Source organism: Poromitra crassiceps (genome assembly GCF_964638095.1).
Source record: "Poromitra crassiceps genome assembly, chromosome: 16".
NCBI lineage: Eukaryota > Metazoa > Chordata > Actinopteri > Beryciformes > Melamphaidae > Poromitra > Poromitra crassiceps.
This window is the reverse complement of record NC_139645.1, coordinates 18,813,639-18,834,555: the sequence shown is the minus strand read 5'-3', so window position 1 is coordinate 18,834,555 and position 20,917 is coordinate 18,813,639. Positions and strand designations below refer to the sequence as shown.

The following is a 20,917-nucleotide window of genomic DNA, read 5'->3' as shown; positions in this document are numbered from 1 at the left end:
TTTCCTAATTGACTGTTTCTCATTATATCTATTGATCCCAAGTTGATAACTATGATGACCTCAGTATGTAGGACTTGACTCATAAATGTATCTTAACACTGTGTGAACAAAATGTGAGAGCTAATAATGATGTGATGAGACCAAGGAGGCATTGTTTTAAGTAACAAATAAGCTGTTTTAGGCTTTGATATTTGGTTTCATAGAGACAAACAGTTTCCAGCTTATCACACATTAAATGCTTGTTGTGTTTGCAATTGTCAGTTGTGTTATATTTAATTCCACCCACTGTAGCTTATATTTTATTTAGTTTTATATATCTTGAAATTATTTGTTGCTCAATTGATCCAAATCTACAGAGATAATTTAAACTTATCTCATTTTATTGTTATCTTATTGTTATTCTTAGTGAATGAAATAGTCGTCTTTTTTTCTACTCAAATAGCAATGAGCCTGTATTTTTCTCTTTCCAGTATTCCTTCATATTTTTACTACTAACTTGATTTCATGAATACAATCTCATTGAACCATATTCCATCAGGTAGGCTTATGGGATAACAGTTCTCTTACCTTGTGTCTGAAGGTCCAGGTTCATTACTGAAGTGTGGAGGAAAATCTTTAGACCAGTCACTCTTCATAGACAGACAGCTGGGTACTGGAGACTCTGCTCTCTGCCTGTGCTGCTGACCTCTGCAAATCAAAAGAAAATGCAAAATGTTTTCAGAGGTGGTCGAACTCAACCGCTCGGCTTTTTGGGATGATTGATGTAACGTTTTAATTGTGGCAACATCATTATTTTGTGTGAAAACATGATGAATTAGCAGGAACAATACAATACAATACAATACAATACAATACAAAAACAATATATTGAGGGAACAAAATGTCTTCTGCATGAATCCAGCCAAACTGACAGCAGGTCTGACCCACATCCAGGAAGTGAAATGTATCTCATGAGCACCTTCTTCTATATCTTGTCCTCCATAAAACATGTTTTCTCTCCCTATGGTCACTCCTGGTCTCTGTAGTTTCCACTACAATAGTGTAGCTTATCAAATAACATTTCCTCATTACAGTATAACCAGTCCTCTTACCTTGTGTCTGGAGGTCCAGGTTCATTACTGAAGTCTAGAAAATCATCTTTAGACCAGTCAGTCTTCATAGACAGACAGCTGGGTACTGGAGACTCTGCTCTCTGCCTGTGGTACTGACTTCTGGAAACACAAATTTTTTATACATATCATCAGTTCTAGTAAAGACAGACAACTTTAAATTAATGTTTTGTCCTCATATTCTACTATTTTCTTCATTTGTTGATTTCTATTTTATTTGTTTAGATTATACATGTACTTTGATATTCATATGGTTTATTTCCACCACATATAACAGCACAGTACGGCTCTACTCTTACCCGCCTTACTCCACTCTACTTGATATAGACTTCTGCTTCCACAGCAAGTTAACTCGCCTCCGCCCACAACTGGTCATCATAGCGACCGCATATCTGCCCTCCGCCCACACCTGGTCATCATAGCGACCACATATCTGGCCTCTGCCCACACCTGGTCGTCATAGCGACCGCATATCTGCCCTCCGCCCACACCTGGTCATCATAGCGACCACATATCTGCCCTCCGCCCACACCTGGTCATCATAGCGACCACATATCTGGCCTCCGCCCACACCTGGTCGTCATAGCGACCGCATATCTGCCCTCCGCCCACACCTGGTCGTCATAGCGACCGCATATCTGCCCTCCGCCCACACCTGGTCGTCATAGCGACCGCATATCTGCCCTCCACCCATAGCCGAAGTAGGGTATAATGTATAACGTTAAAGTTAAATCCATACACAGAACTTTTAAACTGGTTATGAAATACAGGTGCAAATAAGACCATCGGCCAGGAGAATGGATATCAATCTGATGTTATTTACATGTGCGAGGGACGGGGCTTACGCTACGGGGAAGAGGGGAAGCCTCTACCCCGGCGGCCTCTCACCAGGCAAGACCGCGGCTTTGCTAAACCCCCCGCCTCCGGCCTAGCGGAGCCGACAGCGGACTTTTTCTCTCTCAAAACAATTGAAAACCACCGTCATGTTAAAGCTGAGCAAGGAGATCGATTTTATTTCACCAGAGCCGAAGGCAGCAACACAAAAGTCTGATGGAAATAACAGAAGAGAAGATAAGCCCCACTAAACTGGTATCCAGCATTGACAGTAGATAGAGTAGACACAATTCTGCCTGACCAATCAGTCGTCTGCAGTGTTTTCACGTCACGGTATGGTACCGGGTCCACAGCGCTGGAACCTCAACAGAGCAGGGACCAAAAGCAGCACGACTCAACCCGGGCTGTCCAGGTTTTTGATCGGTGGAATGAGACAAAGAAGCGAGACGAGCTGGGCAGGGCCGCGGTAATACCAGCGGTGGAAATGGGCCATTAGAGTTTTGTTGAGAAATGTTATAGTTACCGCCAACAGAGTTGACTGGGAGGTTATGTTTTCACTCCCGTTTGTCCGTTTGTTTGTTTGTTTCATCTCAAAAAGTTATGAACAGATTTGCACTAAACTTTATAGAAAAGCAGGTCAAACACAAACTCTTAGGCACTCGGCCTACGGCCTCGTGCCTACGACCGAATCACAGCAGTGCCGATATTAGCCAACAACAGCACTCCCTCTCGTGTGATATTGCTTAATTCTACCCACTGTAGCTTATTTTTTATTTAGTTTTTATATATCTTGATATTATTTGTCGCTCAAATTGATCCAAATTCCCTACAGAGATCATTTAAATTTATCTCATTTTATTGTTATCTTATTCTTATTCTTAGTGAATTAAATAATAGTATTTTTTTCTACACAAATAGCAATGAGCCTGTATTTTACTCTTTCCAGTGTCCCTTCATATCTTTACTACCAGCTTGATTTCATGAATACAATCTCATTGAATCATATTCCATCAGGTAGGCTTACAGTATAACAGTCCTCTTACCTTGGTCCAGGTTCATTACTGAAGTGTGGAGGAAAATCTTTAGACCAGTCAGTCTTCATAGACAGACAGCTGGGTACTGGAGACTCTGCTCTCTGTCTGTGGTGCTGACCTCTGCAAATCAAAAGAAAAGGCAACATGTTTTCAGTGGTGGTCGAACTCAACAGCTCTGCTTTTTGGGATACTTGTGTGTGATGATGTGATGATGTGACGTCTTAATTGTGGCAACATAATTATTTTGTGTGAAAACATGATGGATTAGCAGGAATGAAAAACAATAAATTGAGGGAACAAAATGTCTTCTGCATGAATCCAGCCAAACTGACAGCAGGTCTGACCCACATCCAGGAAGTGAAATGTATTTCATGAGCACCTTCTTCTATATCTTGTCCTCCATAAAACATGTTTTCTCTCCCTATGGTCACTCCTGGGCTCTGTAGTTTTCAGTACAACAGTGGAGGTTATCAAATAACATTTCCTCATTACAGTATAACCAGTCCTCTTACCTTGTGTCTGAAGGTCCAGGTTCATTACTGAAGTCTAGAAAATCATCTTTAGACCAATCAGTCTTCATAGACAGACAGCTGGGTACTGGAGACTCTGCTCTCTGCCTGTGGTACTGACTTCTGGAAAAAAATGTTTGATACATATCATTAGTCCTAGTTAAGACAAACAAATTTAAATTAATGTTTTGTCCTCATATTCTACTATTTTCTTCATTTGTTGATTTCTATTTTATTTGTTTAGATTATACATGTACTTTGATATTCATATGGTTTATTTCCACCACATATAACAGCACAGTACGGCTCTACTCTTACCTGCCTTACTCCACTCTACTTGATATAGACTTCTGCTTCCACAGCAAGTTAACTCGCCTCCGCCCACACCTGGTCATCATAGCGACCACATATCTGGCCTCCGCCCACACCTGGTCATCATAGCGACCACATATCTGCCCTCCGCCCACACCTGGTCATCATAGCGACCGCATATCTGGCCTCCGCCCACACCTGGTCGTCATAGCGACCGCATATCTGGCCTCCGCCCATAGCCCAAGTAGGGTATAATGTATAACGTTAAAGTTAAATCCATACACAGAACTTTTAAACTGGTTATGAAATACAGGTGCAAATAAGACCATCGGCCAGGAGAATGGATATCAATCTGATGTTATTTACAAGCATTTGCTGCATGAGGGACGGGGGTTACGCTACGGGGCAGAGGGGAAGCCTCTACCCCGGCGGCCACTCGGCCAGGCAAGACCGCGGCTTCGCTAAACCCCCGCCTCCGGTCTAGCGGAGCTGACAGCTGACTTTTTCCTCTCTCAAAACAATTGAAAACCACCGTCATGTTAAAGCTGAGCAAGGAGATCGATTTTATTTCACCAGAGCCGAAGGCAGCAACACAAAAGTCTGATGGAAATAACAGAAGAGAAGGTAAGCCCCACTAAACTGGTATCCAGCATTGACAGTAGATACAGTAAACACAATTCTGCCTGACCAATCAGTCGTCTGCAGTGTTTTCACGTCACCGTATGGTACCGGGTCCACAGCCCTGGAACCTCAACAAAGCAGGGACCAAAACTAGCACGACTCAACCCCGACTCAACCCAGGCTGTCCAGGTTTTTGATCGGTGGAATGAGACAAAGAAGCGAGACGAGCTGGGCAGGGCCGCGCTAATACCAGCGGTGGAAATGGGCCATTAGAGTTTTGTTGAGAAATGTTATAGTTACCACCGCCAACAGAGTTGACTGGGAGGTTATGTTTTCACTCCCGTTTGTCCGTTTGTTTGTTTGTTTCATCTCAAAAAGTTATGAACACATTTGCACTAAACTTTGTAGAAAAGCAGGTCAAACACAAACTAACTAAGGGTCAGGAGGGCGGGACTAAGGCTCAGGAGGGCGGGACTAAGGGTCAGCAACATCAGTTTGATATGTGATTTGTGAATGATGTCAGTATCGGCACTCGATACTGATATTGGATCAGCACACTACAAGCTTGCTTTATGAATACAGTTCTCTCATAGTGTGAAGCAACAGTGAAGGAAACTATTCTGAATGACACAACACAACATCTCCCCTTCATCAATATTACTCCAGTTTGATCAGGTAGGCTCCTAGCCCCGTTACTCCTCTTTCCAGGTATAACGTCATTGTTTAACCTACAAGAGTCCCATCTCCGTACATAAAATTGCCTGTGACTCTGGCTCCCAAGCTGTCTAAATAATCGATACACACGTATTTACAAGTGTCACTGAAACATTTCAAAGCCACATACTTGAGAAGAAGGGTTCATAGCTTCTCAACGTCGGGGTTAGAAAGCTCGACGCTGCTCATAAATGCCTCTTTTCATGTGAAGTCTGTGCTGGTGATATTATTTTTTCCAGCTTAGAGCCCAGCCGTCACAACGCTCAACAGCGCCACTCTGGTCGGAAGCTCGGTAAAAAATGTATACTGTGTACTGTATGTATTAATACTTTCATATTGTACATACTTTTCATTCATGTTTCTTGGCCTTGTTATGTTCTAGTGGTAGAACAGGTCAGTCTGTCATCTGTTGCAGACATTTCTACACATTTTGCCAGGCTGGTTTTCATCATCTGTATCTATCTGTTGATCCAAACTCACATTGACATGAGTGATGACTTGTTTGACTCAGGAGAGGCTTTCCGGTTGATTGACCGTGTCATTTAAGTCCCCTCCCCTTTCCTAATTGACTGTTTCTCGTTATATCTATTGATCCAGAAGTTGATAACTATGATGACCTCAGTATGTAGGATTTGACTGATAAATGTATCTTAACACTGTGTGAACAAAATGTGAGAGCTAATAATGATGTGATGAGACCAAGGAGGCATTGTTTTAAGTAACTAATAAGCTGTTTTAGGCTTTGATATTTGGTTTCATAGGGACAAACAGTTTCCATCTTATCACACATCAAATGCTTGTTGTGTTTGGGATTGTCAGTTGCATTATATTTAATTCCACCCATGTGCTTCACTGTGGCTTATATTTTATTTTGCTTTTCTATATCTTGATATTATTTGTCGATCCATTGATCCAAATTCCCTACAGAGATCATTTAAATGTATCTAATTTTATTGGTATCTTATTCTTAGTGAATTAAATAATAGTCTTTTTTCTACTCAAATAGCAATGAGCCTGTATTTTGCTCTTTCCAGTATTCCTTCATATCTTCACTACTAGCTTGATTTCATGAATACAATCTCATTGAATCATATTCCATCAGGTCGGCTTACAGTATGGCAGTCCTCTTACCTTGTGTCTGAAGGTCCAGGTTCATTACTGAAGTCTGGAGGATCATTTTTAGACCAGTCACTCTTCATAGACAGACAGCTGGGTACTGGAGACTCTGCTCTCTGTCTGTGGTACTGACCTCTGCAAATCAAAAGAAAAGGCAACATGTTTTCAGAGGTGATCAAACACAACGACTCTGCTTTTTGGGATAATTGATGTGAGGTTTTAATTAGGAGGAATGAAAAACAAAACATTTAGGGAATAAAATGTCTTCTGTGTGCATGAATCCAGCCAAACTGACGTCAGGTCTGACCCACATCCAGGAAGTGAAATATACTGTATATCTTGTCCTCCATAAAATGTGTTTTTTCTCCCTATGGTCACTCCTTGTCTCTGTAGTTTTCAGTGCAATCGTGTAGGTTATCAAACCACATTTCTTCATTACAGTATAACAGTCTTCTTACCTTGTGTCTGAAGGTCCAGGTCCATTACTGAAGGATGGAGGTTCATCTTTAGACCAGTCAGTCTTCATAGACAGACAGCTGGGTACTGGAGACTCTGCTCTGCCATCCTCTTCCTCCTCCTTCCTCATCTTCTGGACTTTGTGATCTTGTATCTGTGAAAGGTGTTATACAAATAAGCTTTAGTTATTTTCTCACTTGTACACTTCAGTCAGTCAGAGGTAAACCAGTTATACTGGGGGTGAGGGGGGGTAAACAGTTATATTTGGGCAATTAAAACAACTTGGTTCAGGTTAGGGAAATGGTTTGGTCATGTGTGTGTTTTTTATGTGACTCACGGTTTAGAAACGCTGGCAATCGAACTCCGGCAAACGTCTGGCCATCAACCCCCACCGCTCTTACTGTCCACCGTGCTATTTCAATGTGACACGCGCGCGCGCACGCACGCACACACACACACACACACACACACACACACACACACACACACACACACACACAATTTTATTCTAGCTTCATTCATTACTGTTTTTTTATCAACACTTGTCTTGAATGAGAATTGCATCTTCAAGCAGATCCTCAGCTGGCTGTAATGTCGGGTGGATACTGTCAGTCAGGTGCTGAAATCTGTAGAACAGGTGCATCAGCGCCCCTCTGTGGTCACCCACGGTGTGGCGTAAGCCGGTTCAATGTTTTACGACAGTGACGCAAAGGCGGCACGTGGCACTTTACGTGAGACATGTGCAGAGTAAAACAGACCTGTCATGCTGAAAATAAACAAGAGCAATGCTAAGTGGAACAGTCGCCTCTCGCCTCTAGTTATAAGTGTTTAGACAAAGAACAACACTTCACATGGTGTCAGAAGTGACGCAGACACGGTACAAGTACTCGGAAGAGAGTTTGTCGGAGGCTAAAGCTTGAAAAAATGGCAAAGTTTTCGGCGCCGGACCAGTTCAACTTCGCCAAGCCGGGAGACTGGCCGGATTGGAAGCAACGATTTGCAAGGTAGCGGGTTGCGACGAAGCTAAATAAAGAGGCAAAAGACGTCCAAGTTTGTGCGCTGATATACTCCATGGGACCAGAAGCTGAACAAGTGTATAAATCATTCGGCTTAGAAGGAGATGATGTTAATGCATACGACCTCATGTTGTTGGCACTGTTTGATGGACATTTTCGTGCCGAAGCGTAACGTGATATTCGAGCGAGCACGTTTCCACTCCCGCAAGAGACGGGAGAGTCTGTCGAACAATACATAAGGCACCTGTACGACCTGGCAGCGTACTGCGACTTCTCCGAAAAGGAGGAGGAGATACGTGACAGACTTGTGATTGGAATACGGGACAAGGATCTTTCACTGAAACTACAGATGACCAGTGACCTAACTCTGAAGAAAGCAGCCGACATGGCTAGGCACTCGGAGTTAGTAAAGCTTCAGAACAGAGCTTCAGAACAGTGACACGGGCGCTTCAAGAAACATGGATGAAGTAAAAACGAAGCCTTACAAAAGTAAGTGGAGAAATAACACAGGAGCGGCAGGAGGAAATGAACAAAGCGAGAGGAGGGATTGTAGCAGATGTGGTCGCATGCATAACAGAGATATGTGCCCAGCTAAGGATAAGGAATAAGTGCCACAAAATTGGCCATTTTGCTAAAAAAAAAAATGCAAAACCAGACAAGTCCAAGAAGTGAGTGAGGAAGTAGATGACTTGTTCCTTGGCTCAATAAATGAAACAGCTAACAGAGAATAATACAACAGTGGATGAAGTCATCACTGATGCAGAGCCACCATGGAGCACCACACTAGTGATATGCAGGACTGCAGTCAACTTCAAAATAGATTCTGGTGCAGACATAACGATAATAAATTAAGCCACATACCAACCAAAACTAACACCAGTAACGACTAAGCTGGATAGCCCGGGAGGAAAAGTACGGTAAGTCATAAAGGACAGTTCCTAGTAGTGATGTGACGTTTGCGAACGATCCGAATCTATTGAACGGCTCTTTGCTATGAACGAAGAGAACCGAGTCCTACTTGAGAGCCGTACATTTTAATGTTGTGCCTAAATTTCACTGCCTGCCGCTCCCCACCACACACACAGGCTAGACCTCCCTCCCTCCCTCTGCTAGCCCGCTGAGCAGGGAGGATAGGTGCACTCGTTAATTGCTACCGGCGCATGCTGTAACTGGGTGGCCTGGGTGGGCGGACTCAGCTTAATATCAAAACGGGCTATGCCGCGGAGTGCATCTGCCGACTTTCTGAGCAGCGAAGTGTTGCATGAATTTCATTCGAGGAAAGCCAACTTTATTTACACAACACATTTCATAGAAGAAGTAAATTCACTGACTAAGCAGATGGATAATGTGTCACCTTGTGTAATGTTTACAATGCAGATCATTGACATTAGGTCTGGACATACTATGAGTAATTTAATGCTGCTGCAGTCCACAGATGCCAAATGAAATAGTGGTGGGTCTAAGATCAAATCTGATCCAAATCATACCATATCATTATCCTAGTGATTTCGCAGACCAGGTCTCTAAACTAAACGAAAATGTAAAAAGAGAGAAATGTACAATGCCCATCATTGAAGACATCGTGCATAAGCTAGCTGGAAGCTCAGTATACTCAACGCTGGATGCGGCAAGCGGATTTTGGCAGATAGCCTTGGATGAAGCAGGCTCAAAGCTAACAACCTTCATAACTCCAAAAGGACGCTACTGTTTCAAAAGACTTCCGTTTGGAATCACGTCCGCACCAGAAATATTTCAAAGAAAGATGGAGGAGCTGTTAGAGAACCATGAGGGCACTGCCATCTACATGGACGATATTTTGGTGTTTGGCACCACTATGGAAGAACATGACCAACGTCTAGAAAAAGTAATGCAAACCATCCAGAAATCTGGCCTGAAGCTAAATCGCCAAAAGTGTAAGATAAGACAAAGCTCTCTCCACTTTTTAGGCCAAGTTATCAGGAAGGAGGGCGTAGCACCAAGCCCACAGAGGGTGTCAGCAATCAATGCCTTGAGAACGCCCACAAATGTGTCGGAGTTGAAAAGTGTGCTTGATCTAGTGAATTATGTCGGTAGATACATACCTAATTTGTCTCAAATTCTACACCCTCTTAACGAGCTGTTAAAGACAAGTGTAGCATGGCTGTGGGGGCCGCAACAAGAGGAAACCTTCGAGAAGGTAAAGACACTAATATCCTCAGAATCAGTAATCCAGTATTACGACCCAAAGCTACAGTGGCGCTGGAAGTACTTTTAGGTAGGGGGTGCTGCAAGGCTGTAGCCACCGATTCAACATTGGGGGGGGGGCTGAATTTTTTTTTGGCCACTTTGTCACCAGATTAGAAGAATATTAACATTAAGATTAGACTGTTGTGTCATTATTCAGTCACCTTTTCTCACTCACCTCCATGTCACCACTTGCTCCCACTGCTGTGTTGGAATCCTCATTCTCTCTCCCACCCTTTTTGGACTTTTAGCCATATTTAGAGGAATATTTAATTTTAAATTAACATTAGGATTATACTGTTGTGATGTCATTATTCAGTGTCTTCTCCTCTTCTCTGCAGCATTACTCAATTTACCCTCAGGAATCAGGGACAGTGATAGCTGCTATTCCTCCCATATATCCAGGGCCGGATTAATAGTAGCCTACCATGGGCCCCCGGGGCTATTCATTTTCTAAGCTATTCATTTAGCCTTTTAGTCATAAAGATTATATCTTCCAGACTGAAATGTTATAACAGAAGTGGAGTATTGCCAGAATTACATGAACATTTGGACACTTATTCAGTGGGTATTTTGCATGTTGCGTTCAGGTGCACTGTAAAAAAAATATATATATATATATATATATATATATATTACATCTCTTGCCACCAGCACCCAGCTTCCTGCGCCCTTGCAAAGCTACCTACTGTAGTAGGTGCAAATGCATCCAGTTACGGCCTAGGAGGAGTACTACTGCAAGACCATGGAGGCAAACTCAAACCAGTTGCGTATTGCTCTCGTACACTCAACGACGTGGCAAAGAAATACGCTCAAATAGAAAAAGAACACTGGGCTTCAGAGAAGTTCTATCTCTATCTGTGTGGTCTGGAGAGCTACAGACTACAAACTGACCACAAACCACTGGTGACGCTCATCAACCACAGAGACTTAGACAAAACGCTGCTGAGATGCCAGCGACTACTGATTCGTCTCATGAAGTTCAACCCCGTCGCTGAATACATCCCAGGTAAAAACCTGATAGTGCCAGACGTGCTATCAAGGCACCCAGAGTCCAAAGAGGACGATACCGGACTGAGTGAGGACGTCCAAGCATATGTAGACGCCATCGAAGAGCACGAGAAACAGAACACAGTAAGGATAAAGGCGGAGACAGTAAAGGACGACTCCCTGCAGTGGGTCAGACGCTACATAAGCTCAGGTTGGCCACAATATGTAAGAAAAGTCGCAAGGCCAGCCATGGACTATTTCATGGAGAGAATAGTCTGACAGAACACAATGGACTGTTAAAAAGAGCACATCAAATTGTGATTCCACAAATCTTGAGGGCAGAGATGATAGAGAGGATCCACCATGGACATCAAGGCTTAAACAAATGTAGAGAAAGATACAAAGATGCCATCTGGTGGCCAAAGATAAGCCAAGCAGTAAAGGAAAAAGTGTCGTCATGCTCATACTGCAACGAGCACAAACCTAGCCAGCACCGGGAGCCACTCATCACAACACCAATGCCGGAGCTCCCTTGGCAGAAACTCGCTGCTGATTTGTGTGAATTCAAAGGAAAGAATTTCCTAGTAGTTGCAGACTACTATTCAAGATGGCTGGAAATACTAAGTCTAACCAAGACCACGAGTGAAGCTGTGATAAGCAAGCTGCTGAGCATATTTGCAAGGTTTGGGATACCTGAAGAGCTAATAACCGATAACGGACCGCAATTCACCTCACAGCAATTCAAGGACTTCACGTCTAAGTATGACATCCAGCAAACTACATCAAGCCCGTACTGTCCCCAAGCAAACGGGATGGCCGAGCGTGCCGTCAGGACAGCTAAAAGCATCCTGAGACAACCAAACCCTCAGCTAGCTCTCCTGAGCTATAGAGATACAGCAACAGAGCCGACTAAGGAGAGCCCAGCCAGACTCCTTATGGGAAGGAGACTACGAACCACAGTACCAAAGCTCAACCACCAGCTGAAACCAGCCTGGCCCGACCTGTCTAAAGTGAGGCAGAATGATGTAAAGGCTAAGCAGGCATACGAAAGCACTTACAACAGGAGATATTCTGCAAAGCCACTCCCTGCCTTGGGTGTGGGTGACAGAGTACGACTCAAGATAGACACTGAGAAGGACTGGAGAGGGACTGGGGTCATACAGGCTGCCAGTTCCACACCACGGTCGTTTGTTGTGAAAACGCCACAAGGAAACATCACCAGACGAAACCGCAGCCATCTGCAGATCGTCAACCAGGAACAAAATGACACTCAAACAGAGACAATCTACACACAGCCAGACAGCGGCGTCATCGCACAGTGGTCCACTAGTCCTCCTGCACGAGCTGAAAAACACAGTGGTCCACTAGTCCTCCTGCACGAGCTGAAAAACACAGTGGTCCACTAGTCCTCCTGCACGAGCTGAAAAACACAGTGGTCCACTAGTCCTGCACGAGCTGAAAAAGGGACTGGTGCTGTGACACTGCCACCCGGAGCTGTAATGACACGCTCAGGGCGTGTTGTGAAACCCGCCGTCAAGTTGACCTACTAGTTATGGAGCAACAAGGGGCAGAATAATCCCCATCCCATTCCATCAGGGCGTGGTAGTCCACCCACTACCCTGTTAGTCCACCCACTACCCTGTTAGTCCACTCACTACCCTGTTAGCTTAGAAAGAAAAAGAAAAAAAGAAGAAAAAAAAGACAGTTGTGAACTGGGGATGTTTTGTTTTGTTGTTTAGAGGGATTGCTGATAGAAAGTAATGCTAAAGGAAAAAAATAAAAAATTAAAAAAGGGGAGATGAATGAGGAATAAGTGCATGTTGAAACTGAAAAAATAGAAGTCATAATGTTGTCCTGATGGTTCAAGAAGAAATGTGTTTAACTACTATAATGTTCAGAAATAATAATAATATACAGTAAGTAAAACCCCGAACTTAAAGGGGGAGATGTGGCGTAAGCCGGTTCAAGGTTTTACGACAGTGACGAAAAGACGGCACGTGGCACTTTACATGAGACATGTGCAGAGTAAAACAGACCTGTCATGCTGAAAATAAACAAGAGCAATGCTAAGTGGAACAGTCGCCTCTCGCCTCTAATTATAAGTGTTTAGACAAAGAACAACACTTCACACACGGTATCCACAGATTTCAGTGAAACTGTTGGTTTATGAGAAATCTGCCCGCCCTCAGTCAGAGACGACAGGCGGATGACACAATTGACACAACACACGCGGACCAGTCTGACTCTGTAGGCAAGTCGACGCATGTAGGCTACAGTAGTAGGCCCTTTGTAGGCCTAATATAATATGAAGCAGACTAGTTTCCCACCCCGCTCTGAAGTCCTGATCTGTCTGCAGAAAGGCAACAAGCCGTTTCTCTCTTGATGAGGAGTCATGTGACTGAAAGACGCTCATCTCCCAGAGTCTCAGACACACAGATGGAATAAAACTAGGTTAATTTAACTGTTTAATAAACTGCGTCATGTCGGTCTTCTGTGAAGTACAGGGCCCGCCCACGTCAACTTCTCTCGGTGTTTTACTGACGCCATTATCTCACTGTTACATCTTTTTATGAGCGTTACTTTGAGAGAGAGGAAAAGAGGCAGGTGAACGCAGTAAAACACCTGCGATCAGTAACAAACTGACTCAGAGACTTTTACAATCAACAGATATGAACTCAGACAGTGGAAAAAGGTGACAGTTATCAGGCAGGGCAGACACACAAAACCACTCGGAAACCATTCACTTAGCATAAGTGCCCTATTTTGTTATCAAAAAGGTGACTGTGTCACCTAAAGGTGACTATAGTTTAATCCCTGAATAAAACGAGTAATGTTGTAATAACACTCACGCTGCTTTAGCCGTGTCCCTCCTGCTCTGTTCTGTCAAAATGGATGCTGTCTAACTGCGACACAAGATGAAGGAAGTGGCACTTCCTTTCAAAATATGCTTTGTGTGAGCTGAACGCCACCTCAACACACAGCTGTTCAGCGGTTAGCCTATAGAGAGGCAAAGTGAACATCACTTCCTGCTTCAGCACTGTACCAGAGATTTTCATCCGCCATTTATTTTCCCCATCGACATTTCGTAAAATGCTTATAAAAAAGAGTTTTACTGTTTCAAACCAAACGGTACAGATATATTTAGAAACAGGAGAGATCGCATAACATTTCACTAGGGCCAAAACGTTAAAAAAAAGTCGGGTTTGAAGAAAATATTTTTTCGATGTTGTTTTTTGAAGTTTTGGTCCGAGTGAAATGTTCTATGGTCTCTCCCGATTATAGCGTTAGCTGAACCCTTTGGTTTGAACCAGTAAAACTCTTTTTAGACGCATTTTACGAAATGTACATGGGAAAATAAATGGCGGATGAAAATCTCTGGTACAGTGCTGAAGCAGGAAGTGACGTTCCACTTTGGCTCTCTACACAGGAGCAGTGTTGGGCAGTAACATGTTACTGTAATTAGTAACTTTTCAGTAACAAAGTAATATAAGGCGTTACAATTTCCAAATCAGTAATTATATTACAGTTACTAATCCAAGAAACGAATGCGTTACTGCGTTAGATCATTGCCTGTCTTTTTTGTACCCTCTATTGAGAAATGTGTTCTCCAGGTGTGTTTTGTGTTTGTGGTAGTCTGTGTCTGAGCTACAGATACGGTGTATTCTGTTAAACTGGGACACAGGGAGACTTTTCTTGAGGGGTGTGGGGTGAAATGACTGTCCATGTAAAAGTGAGTTTCTGTCAGTGGGTTTTCTGTACAGGCTAGTGCTTAGCTTTCCATTGCCATTCATGATCAAAATGTCCAGAAAGTTCATTTTAGAGTGGTCATGAACCATTGTGAATTTGAGATGTGCATTCTTCTGAGTGTTCATGAAATGGTGAAACTCTGTCAGCTTCTCCTCTGTGGAGGTCCATATAAAGAAGACATCATCAATGTACCTTTTGTAAGTTGAGATGAATTGTAGAAAAGGGTTCTTCTCAGGGTTCAGTATGATCTCCTGCTCCACGAGTCCAACGTAAAGTGAAGCAAAACTAGGGGACATCTTAGAGCCCACGCTGCTGAACCCAGGAAACCTGCAGGAAAAAAATAATTACTGAACATGAAAGAATTGTTGGTCAACAGCAATTCGATGAGTTCCAGTAGGCACACTGTGCTGGGTGAACTGGGTGTGGCAGAGCTTTGCTCTAGCTGGTGAAGAAAATGGGTGACGCAAGCCTCCAACCGCTTCAATCTCCTCACACAATCTCAACACCACCAGGCCCAGAAGCACAGACAACAGGATTACTTGTGCTATTCAATACTCACCACTGGCAAAAGATATGTGTGCAGCTATCAATAAACACTGGCATCTTATTTCCACAGACCCAGCTCTAAGAGGACATCTGGACCAGCCACCCCGGATCGTTTTTAAACGACCCCCCAACCTCTGAAACATGTTAGTAAGAGTGGATTGTCCACCCAATCCCCCACCCACCCCAGCCACGTTCCTGCCACCTGTAGAACCAGGAAACTACAAATAATAGAGAGCCAAAGTGAACGTCACTTCCTGCTTCAGCACTGTACCAGAGATCTTCATCCGCCATTTATTTTCCCATAGACATTTCAAACCCAACGGTACAGATATATTTAGAAACAGGAGAGATCGCATAACATTTCACTCGGACCAAAACATTAAAAAAAAATGCGGATTTGAAGAAAATATTTTTTCGATGTTTTTTTTGTTTTGGTCTGAGTGAAATGTTCTATGGTCTCTCCTGATTATAGCGTTAGCTGAACCATTTGGTTACTATACTTGAGTATTATAGCTATTATACTTGAGTTGCACTTAAGTCACGTACACACAGTGACTTGAGGCCTGACTTGAGACTTGTCCTCAAAGACTTGAGACTTGACTTGCACTTTAAGGTTTGGGACTTGTGTGAACAATCTTTATTTTTCTTTATTTTATTATTATAATTTTTTTGGTGCATTAACATTAAGGAAATTGTTGTATTGTATGAGGAAGAATGAGACTAGCAAGCAGCGTAGCGTTAACAAGACGAGAGGTTCTTTACTGAACTATTTCAAGACAAGTGCAGTGCGAATGTACATACTGTAGCGAATCGTTAATTCGCCAAGGAACGGAGACTTGTAGTTGGTACAGGGTTCTTTATTCACAGGCTCATTCTCCTAGCTTCCAGCGGTAGCCTTGCTGCTAGCTCCACACACACCCACTCCAACCCCCTCTCATGGTTAGACTGGCTTCCGCCACGCGGCCGCTGGTCCCATATACCCCCTTCCCCCTAGGAACACACCCACACACATTAGTTCCTAGCTAACACGGAAGCACGACATTACACGTCAAACCCAGGTTCGCTACATATCCCCCACTCAACTTTAATTGTCGCTCCCACGCGACACCCACAACCCACACATATCCCCCCTGTCCCAAAACACACCAACACTAACATTTTTTTGCATTCCCCCAAATAGTCTCTTATTATTCAGCACACTTCTTTCCGCATTCCACCACCACCGTTTGCATTTCTTTTCATTCCTTCCCTCTTTTCCCATTCCTTTAAATTCAACCCACATTTCAGTTCACATTCCCATTCCAATAGTCCTTTTCTTTTTTACACACATTTACATTCGACTCAATAACCCGTTTACGTTTTCCCTCTTTTCTTTACACTCATCTTCAATTTAACACAGCCCCAACATTTAAACCACCATTTCCATCCCCCCTTTTAAAGTTTCTGTCCCACCTGAAGCACCTTAGTCCCGCTCAACCCCCAGTGGGGTTAGTCCTCTCCAGGGTGACTCTTTTCGGTCCCCCCCCTGTGTCCCACAGACCTCACCCGCACTGCAGTAGCTCCGCACATCCCTCTTGTGTTGGTTCCAATAGAAAAGTTCACGAACACGGCGGAGTGTCTCTCCAGGCCCGAAATGTCCCTCTGTGTGCCTGCGTGCCCACCGTAGCGCCAGCACCTGCAGGCAGCTGGGCACAACCAACTGGAACCCCTTTACCCCGCGCCCTGTCCTCTCCAACAGCCCATATTTATCCAGACGCAGGTCCGAAAACATCTCCCACAGTCCCCTCGTGACACCGGAACACATGCGAACCTCCTCCACAGGGGGCCGGCGTCCGGCCGCCACCCACGTGAGCACCGGACCGATTTCCGCGTCCTCCTCCAGCCTGCGTCTCCACTCCTCCTCGTCGACATCCAGGATGTCCATGCTCTCGTCTGTCGGGTCCACATCTAAACCGTACTCCTCGTCTTCCTCCACCTCTTGCACATGCTCGTCCTCCCGTCCCCCTCCCCCAGGGGGCGGCGCGTTTAGGACAGCAGGGCGAACTCCACCGGCGTCGATCTCCACCTCGGCTCTCCGCGGTACAACCGTGGGGGGTATGTAGCGGCTAGGCTGGGCCGGTTCCCCCGGCGGTAACCCCCCAGGTTCACCCAGAGACACGAGCGTCGCTCCCCCGACTGTAACAGCTCTGCAGATGATGTCGCCCCCTACCGGCTGGTATACAGAGCAGCTAGGCTTCTCCGGCGTTAGCAACACCCATCCATCTGGACACGCAGTCCACACTCTCCTGACCTGAATGACCGGCTCTGCGCTGCTCCGCTGCTCTGCTGCTTGTTGCTCAGGCTGCTCCGCTGCTCCGCTGTTCCTCTGCCTGTTGCTCCGGCTGCTCCCCCGGCTGTGTGTCTCTTCCAGCGTTCACACTCTCAGTGCAGTCTCTGGCTAAATGCTCAGGCGAACGGCACGTCCAACAAAGTCTCACCTGTCCGCCGCCTGCACGTCTCTCCTCTCCCGCTGTTCTCCAGTCCCCGACAGCTTCTTGGCACTCTCTGGCTATGTGCCCCAATGCACCCCATGCCCAGCAGGCTCCCTGCTGTCCCCAGTACCTTTGCTCCGCATACCCGGTCCGTCTCCCGGGACCGCTTCGGCACCACCTCGCCACGTGGCCCGGTTCTCCACAGGTCCAACACTCTCTTTGCGGCTCCTCCGTCCGCTTCTCTCCGCGCTGCGCGACCTCCCGTAGCATCTTCATAAGCCCCTCTGCCCAGGCAGGCGTCGCCTCCACCAGCCGTCTGATCTCCTGCATCAAGCGGGCCTCCACGCCGGCAAGTACTGCGCTGAGCTCCTTTTCTCCCCCGTCCACCAACAGGCGTTCTTCTATGCGCACCATCACACGTGGCGCCCCTAGCAGCTAGCACCCGCAGCTAGCCTGCTACCGCTAGGTCGCTCGAGCCATCTGATCTCCAACTTTTCCTCCGCCGTTCCTCCTCACTCTCTCCCCTCTCGACCGAATCAGAGGCGTTATCGATCCCACTTCTGACACCAATGTAGCGAATCGTTAATTCGCCAAGGAACGGAGACTTGTAGTTGGTACAGGGTTCTTTATTCACAGGCTCATTCTCCTAGCTTCCAGCGGTAGCCTTGCTGCTAGCTCCACACACACCCACTCCAACCCCCTCTCATGGTTAGACTGGCTTCCGCCACGCGGCCGCTGGTCCCATATACCCCCTTCCCCCTAGGAACACACCCACACAGATTAGTTCCTAGCTAACACGGAAGCACCACATTACACGTCAAACCCAGGTTCGCTACAATACATTCAGCCTAGTCTAGTAGGGTGATAATGCCACCTACTGGGATGATATAGGAATGCATTTACTAAAGGCTATACCACATATCCCTCTCTTTTAAGAACAACCATCCTGACAATAAAAAACAAAAACAACAGCTTCAACCCAACACGTCAATAGTTACCGACTATGACTTATCAGCAATTACAAACTGAATTTAGCTTCTGAATATCACAGTATTCACTATGCAAAATAGAGAGTATCAAATGGAAACTCAAACTGAAATTCACGATATTTAACTACAAATAGCTTCTTCATTTCACAGTGTTTCCTGCCATACAGTGATTTGTAACAGAACAGATACACATGTACATCTCACAGAACAGTGGCACATTTGTAAAAAAAAAAAATCTTTTCTTATTTATTTACTTTTTTTACATTCACTTTAAACTTATAATTAGGAAATCTGAAAGAGTCCATGATTCACGTGAACCATCCATAAAGAAAATGTGTAACAGTCCATTACCAAGTGGGAAACGTGTAACGTGTAACGTGTAAAGAAAAACATCAGGTGACATAATCCCTCAGCCAAGCAGGCGGCTGAATCTGCCTGCGACTCCGCTGGGAGACGGGAGATGCTCGGGCAGGCGGGGGCTCGGGAGGGGGCATGTAAACCTCCTCAGGCTGGACAATGGCACCATGTGCGTGTGGACCAGGGGCTGGGGAAGACGCAGGGGACAGGTGCATGGCATTCCATACTCTACCGTCCGACAGTTCATAGGTTCAGAGGAGGTTTTTCCAGTGAGGCATAGGAGGATGGTCCTCCTCTATTAGATTGGGGATTTTATATAAAAAAAATTATTATCATTTTTTATTTTTATTTTTTCATTTTTCATTTTTCATTTTTCATTTTTTTTTAACACATTGACTGCCAGCCGTTTTTTTTTTTGCTGTAGGTAGCTTCTGCCAGGCCGTTTTTTGAGGATTCTGGCTCATTTTAAAAGAGCCGAGGATTCTTTTCTGCTTGGAGTTTGTGAACACAAAGTTCACAAAAGTACTAATAGAATGTGTGCTTTCTCTGTCTAAAAGAGTTAGTTTGTAGAGTTAGTAGTTATGTAGATATTAGCCGTTGAGTACAGCATGGTTTCAGCTGTCTGAGAGTGAAAGCTGAGATAATCGCAGTTTTGTGAAATTCAATCAAACAGGCAGAACAGTCACTTTAACCATTTATTTTTGGCATCAGTGAGAGATCAGACATCCAAACAATATAGTTCCGAACGCCCTCTCCTTCAACTCCTCCCTCCGTGGGCGTGTCTAGTGGCTTTCAGCCTGCGTTTGTCACAAGCGAGTGCTCTGCTGCTGCTGCTGCTGCTGCGAGTTCACAGCCTCCCTCCCTGGCAGCGAGTTTGAGCAGCCTCCCTCCCTGGCAGCGAGTGTGGATAGGGCTCACTCGTCTCTTGGGTTTGAGAGCCCCGATGAAGCCCCGTGCGACTCTAGGCTTTATGCTGCCCACCCAGTCCATTTCTGGAACCCCCCACCGCAGCAGCGCGAAAGCGTCCCCGCCTACAGTATGAGAATGAGGCTCGTTCGTTTCTGGGTTTTCGGAATGCGTGCGATTCTGGCCTTTCTGCGGGCGTTTCAAAGTGTGTTTCACCCATTATATATTATGCAAATTTGCAATCCCCCGTGTGCTGCTGCTGGCGCGGCCCGAGAGCGGCGAGTCTGGTGACTGATGACTGTAAAATCGGCAAGCCATTTCCTTGAGAATGGAGGAAGCAGCCGCGGGAGGCGACTGCTTTTGGTTGACTTTCTCTCTGTCGGGAGGGCACCGTCGCCACCTAGCTGGTCGGTAAAATAGATTATACACATTCAATACTTCCAATATCTCCATAGGAGACGCGGGGGGCATTGATCCACGTAGCACCGTCAAAAAAAAATATATTTTTTTTTTGACGACTCAACTCGTCGTTGGCAGTGAACAGCTGGATTGTGTTTGACGACTCAACTCGTTGTTGGCAGTGAACGTGTTAAATAATAAAATATCAATCAAATGTGTTTTTTCTTATGTGCAGACGCTCATTTTTTCATTCATTATATTCTTATATGCTTAAAATGCTTCAACAACAGTGACCTGAACTGATGGAAAGGAGAGCTCCATGCAGAGAGTCACTCTGGCCCTGGTCCCAGCCTTTAGTAGGCAGATAAAAAAACATTCGCCCTGTGGGCGTTTATTTATTTGGTAATTTATCTAATGAAAAATATGATTGGTTGAAAAACATTTGCAATTCACAGAGAACACGTGAGAGTGATGTGTTTTCCAACCAATAAGATTGAGCTGGAAGTGAGCACGCCCTTACCCTGGTTAAACCAGGTGAAATCTAATTGGTTGTTGGTTGGATAGATTG

General features: G+C 44.9%; 1 protein-coding gene across 1 annotated transcript in view; it reads right to left on the bottom strand.

Annotated features, from left to right (window-relative positions):
* Positions 1 to 7,158, bottom strand: part of LOC310791304 (uncharacterized protein) — a 221,587-nt gene extending 214,429 nt beyond the window's left edge. Inside the window, exons 1-2 of the mRNA XM_083652991.1 lie at positions 7,043 to 7,158; positions 6,708 to 6,859 (exon numbers count right to left, since the gene is read on the bottom strand). Coding sequence (XP_083509117.1) covers positions 6,708 to 6,835 — 128 coding nt within the window. The 5' untranslated portion in view covers positions 6,836 to 6,859; positions 7,043 to 7,158. The remainder of the gene's footprint in view (positions 1 to 6,707; positions 6,860 to 7,042) is intronic.
* Positions 7,159 to 20,917: the final 13,759 nt, after the last annotated feature.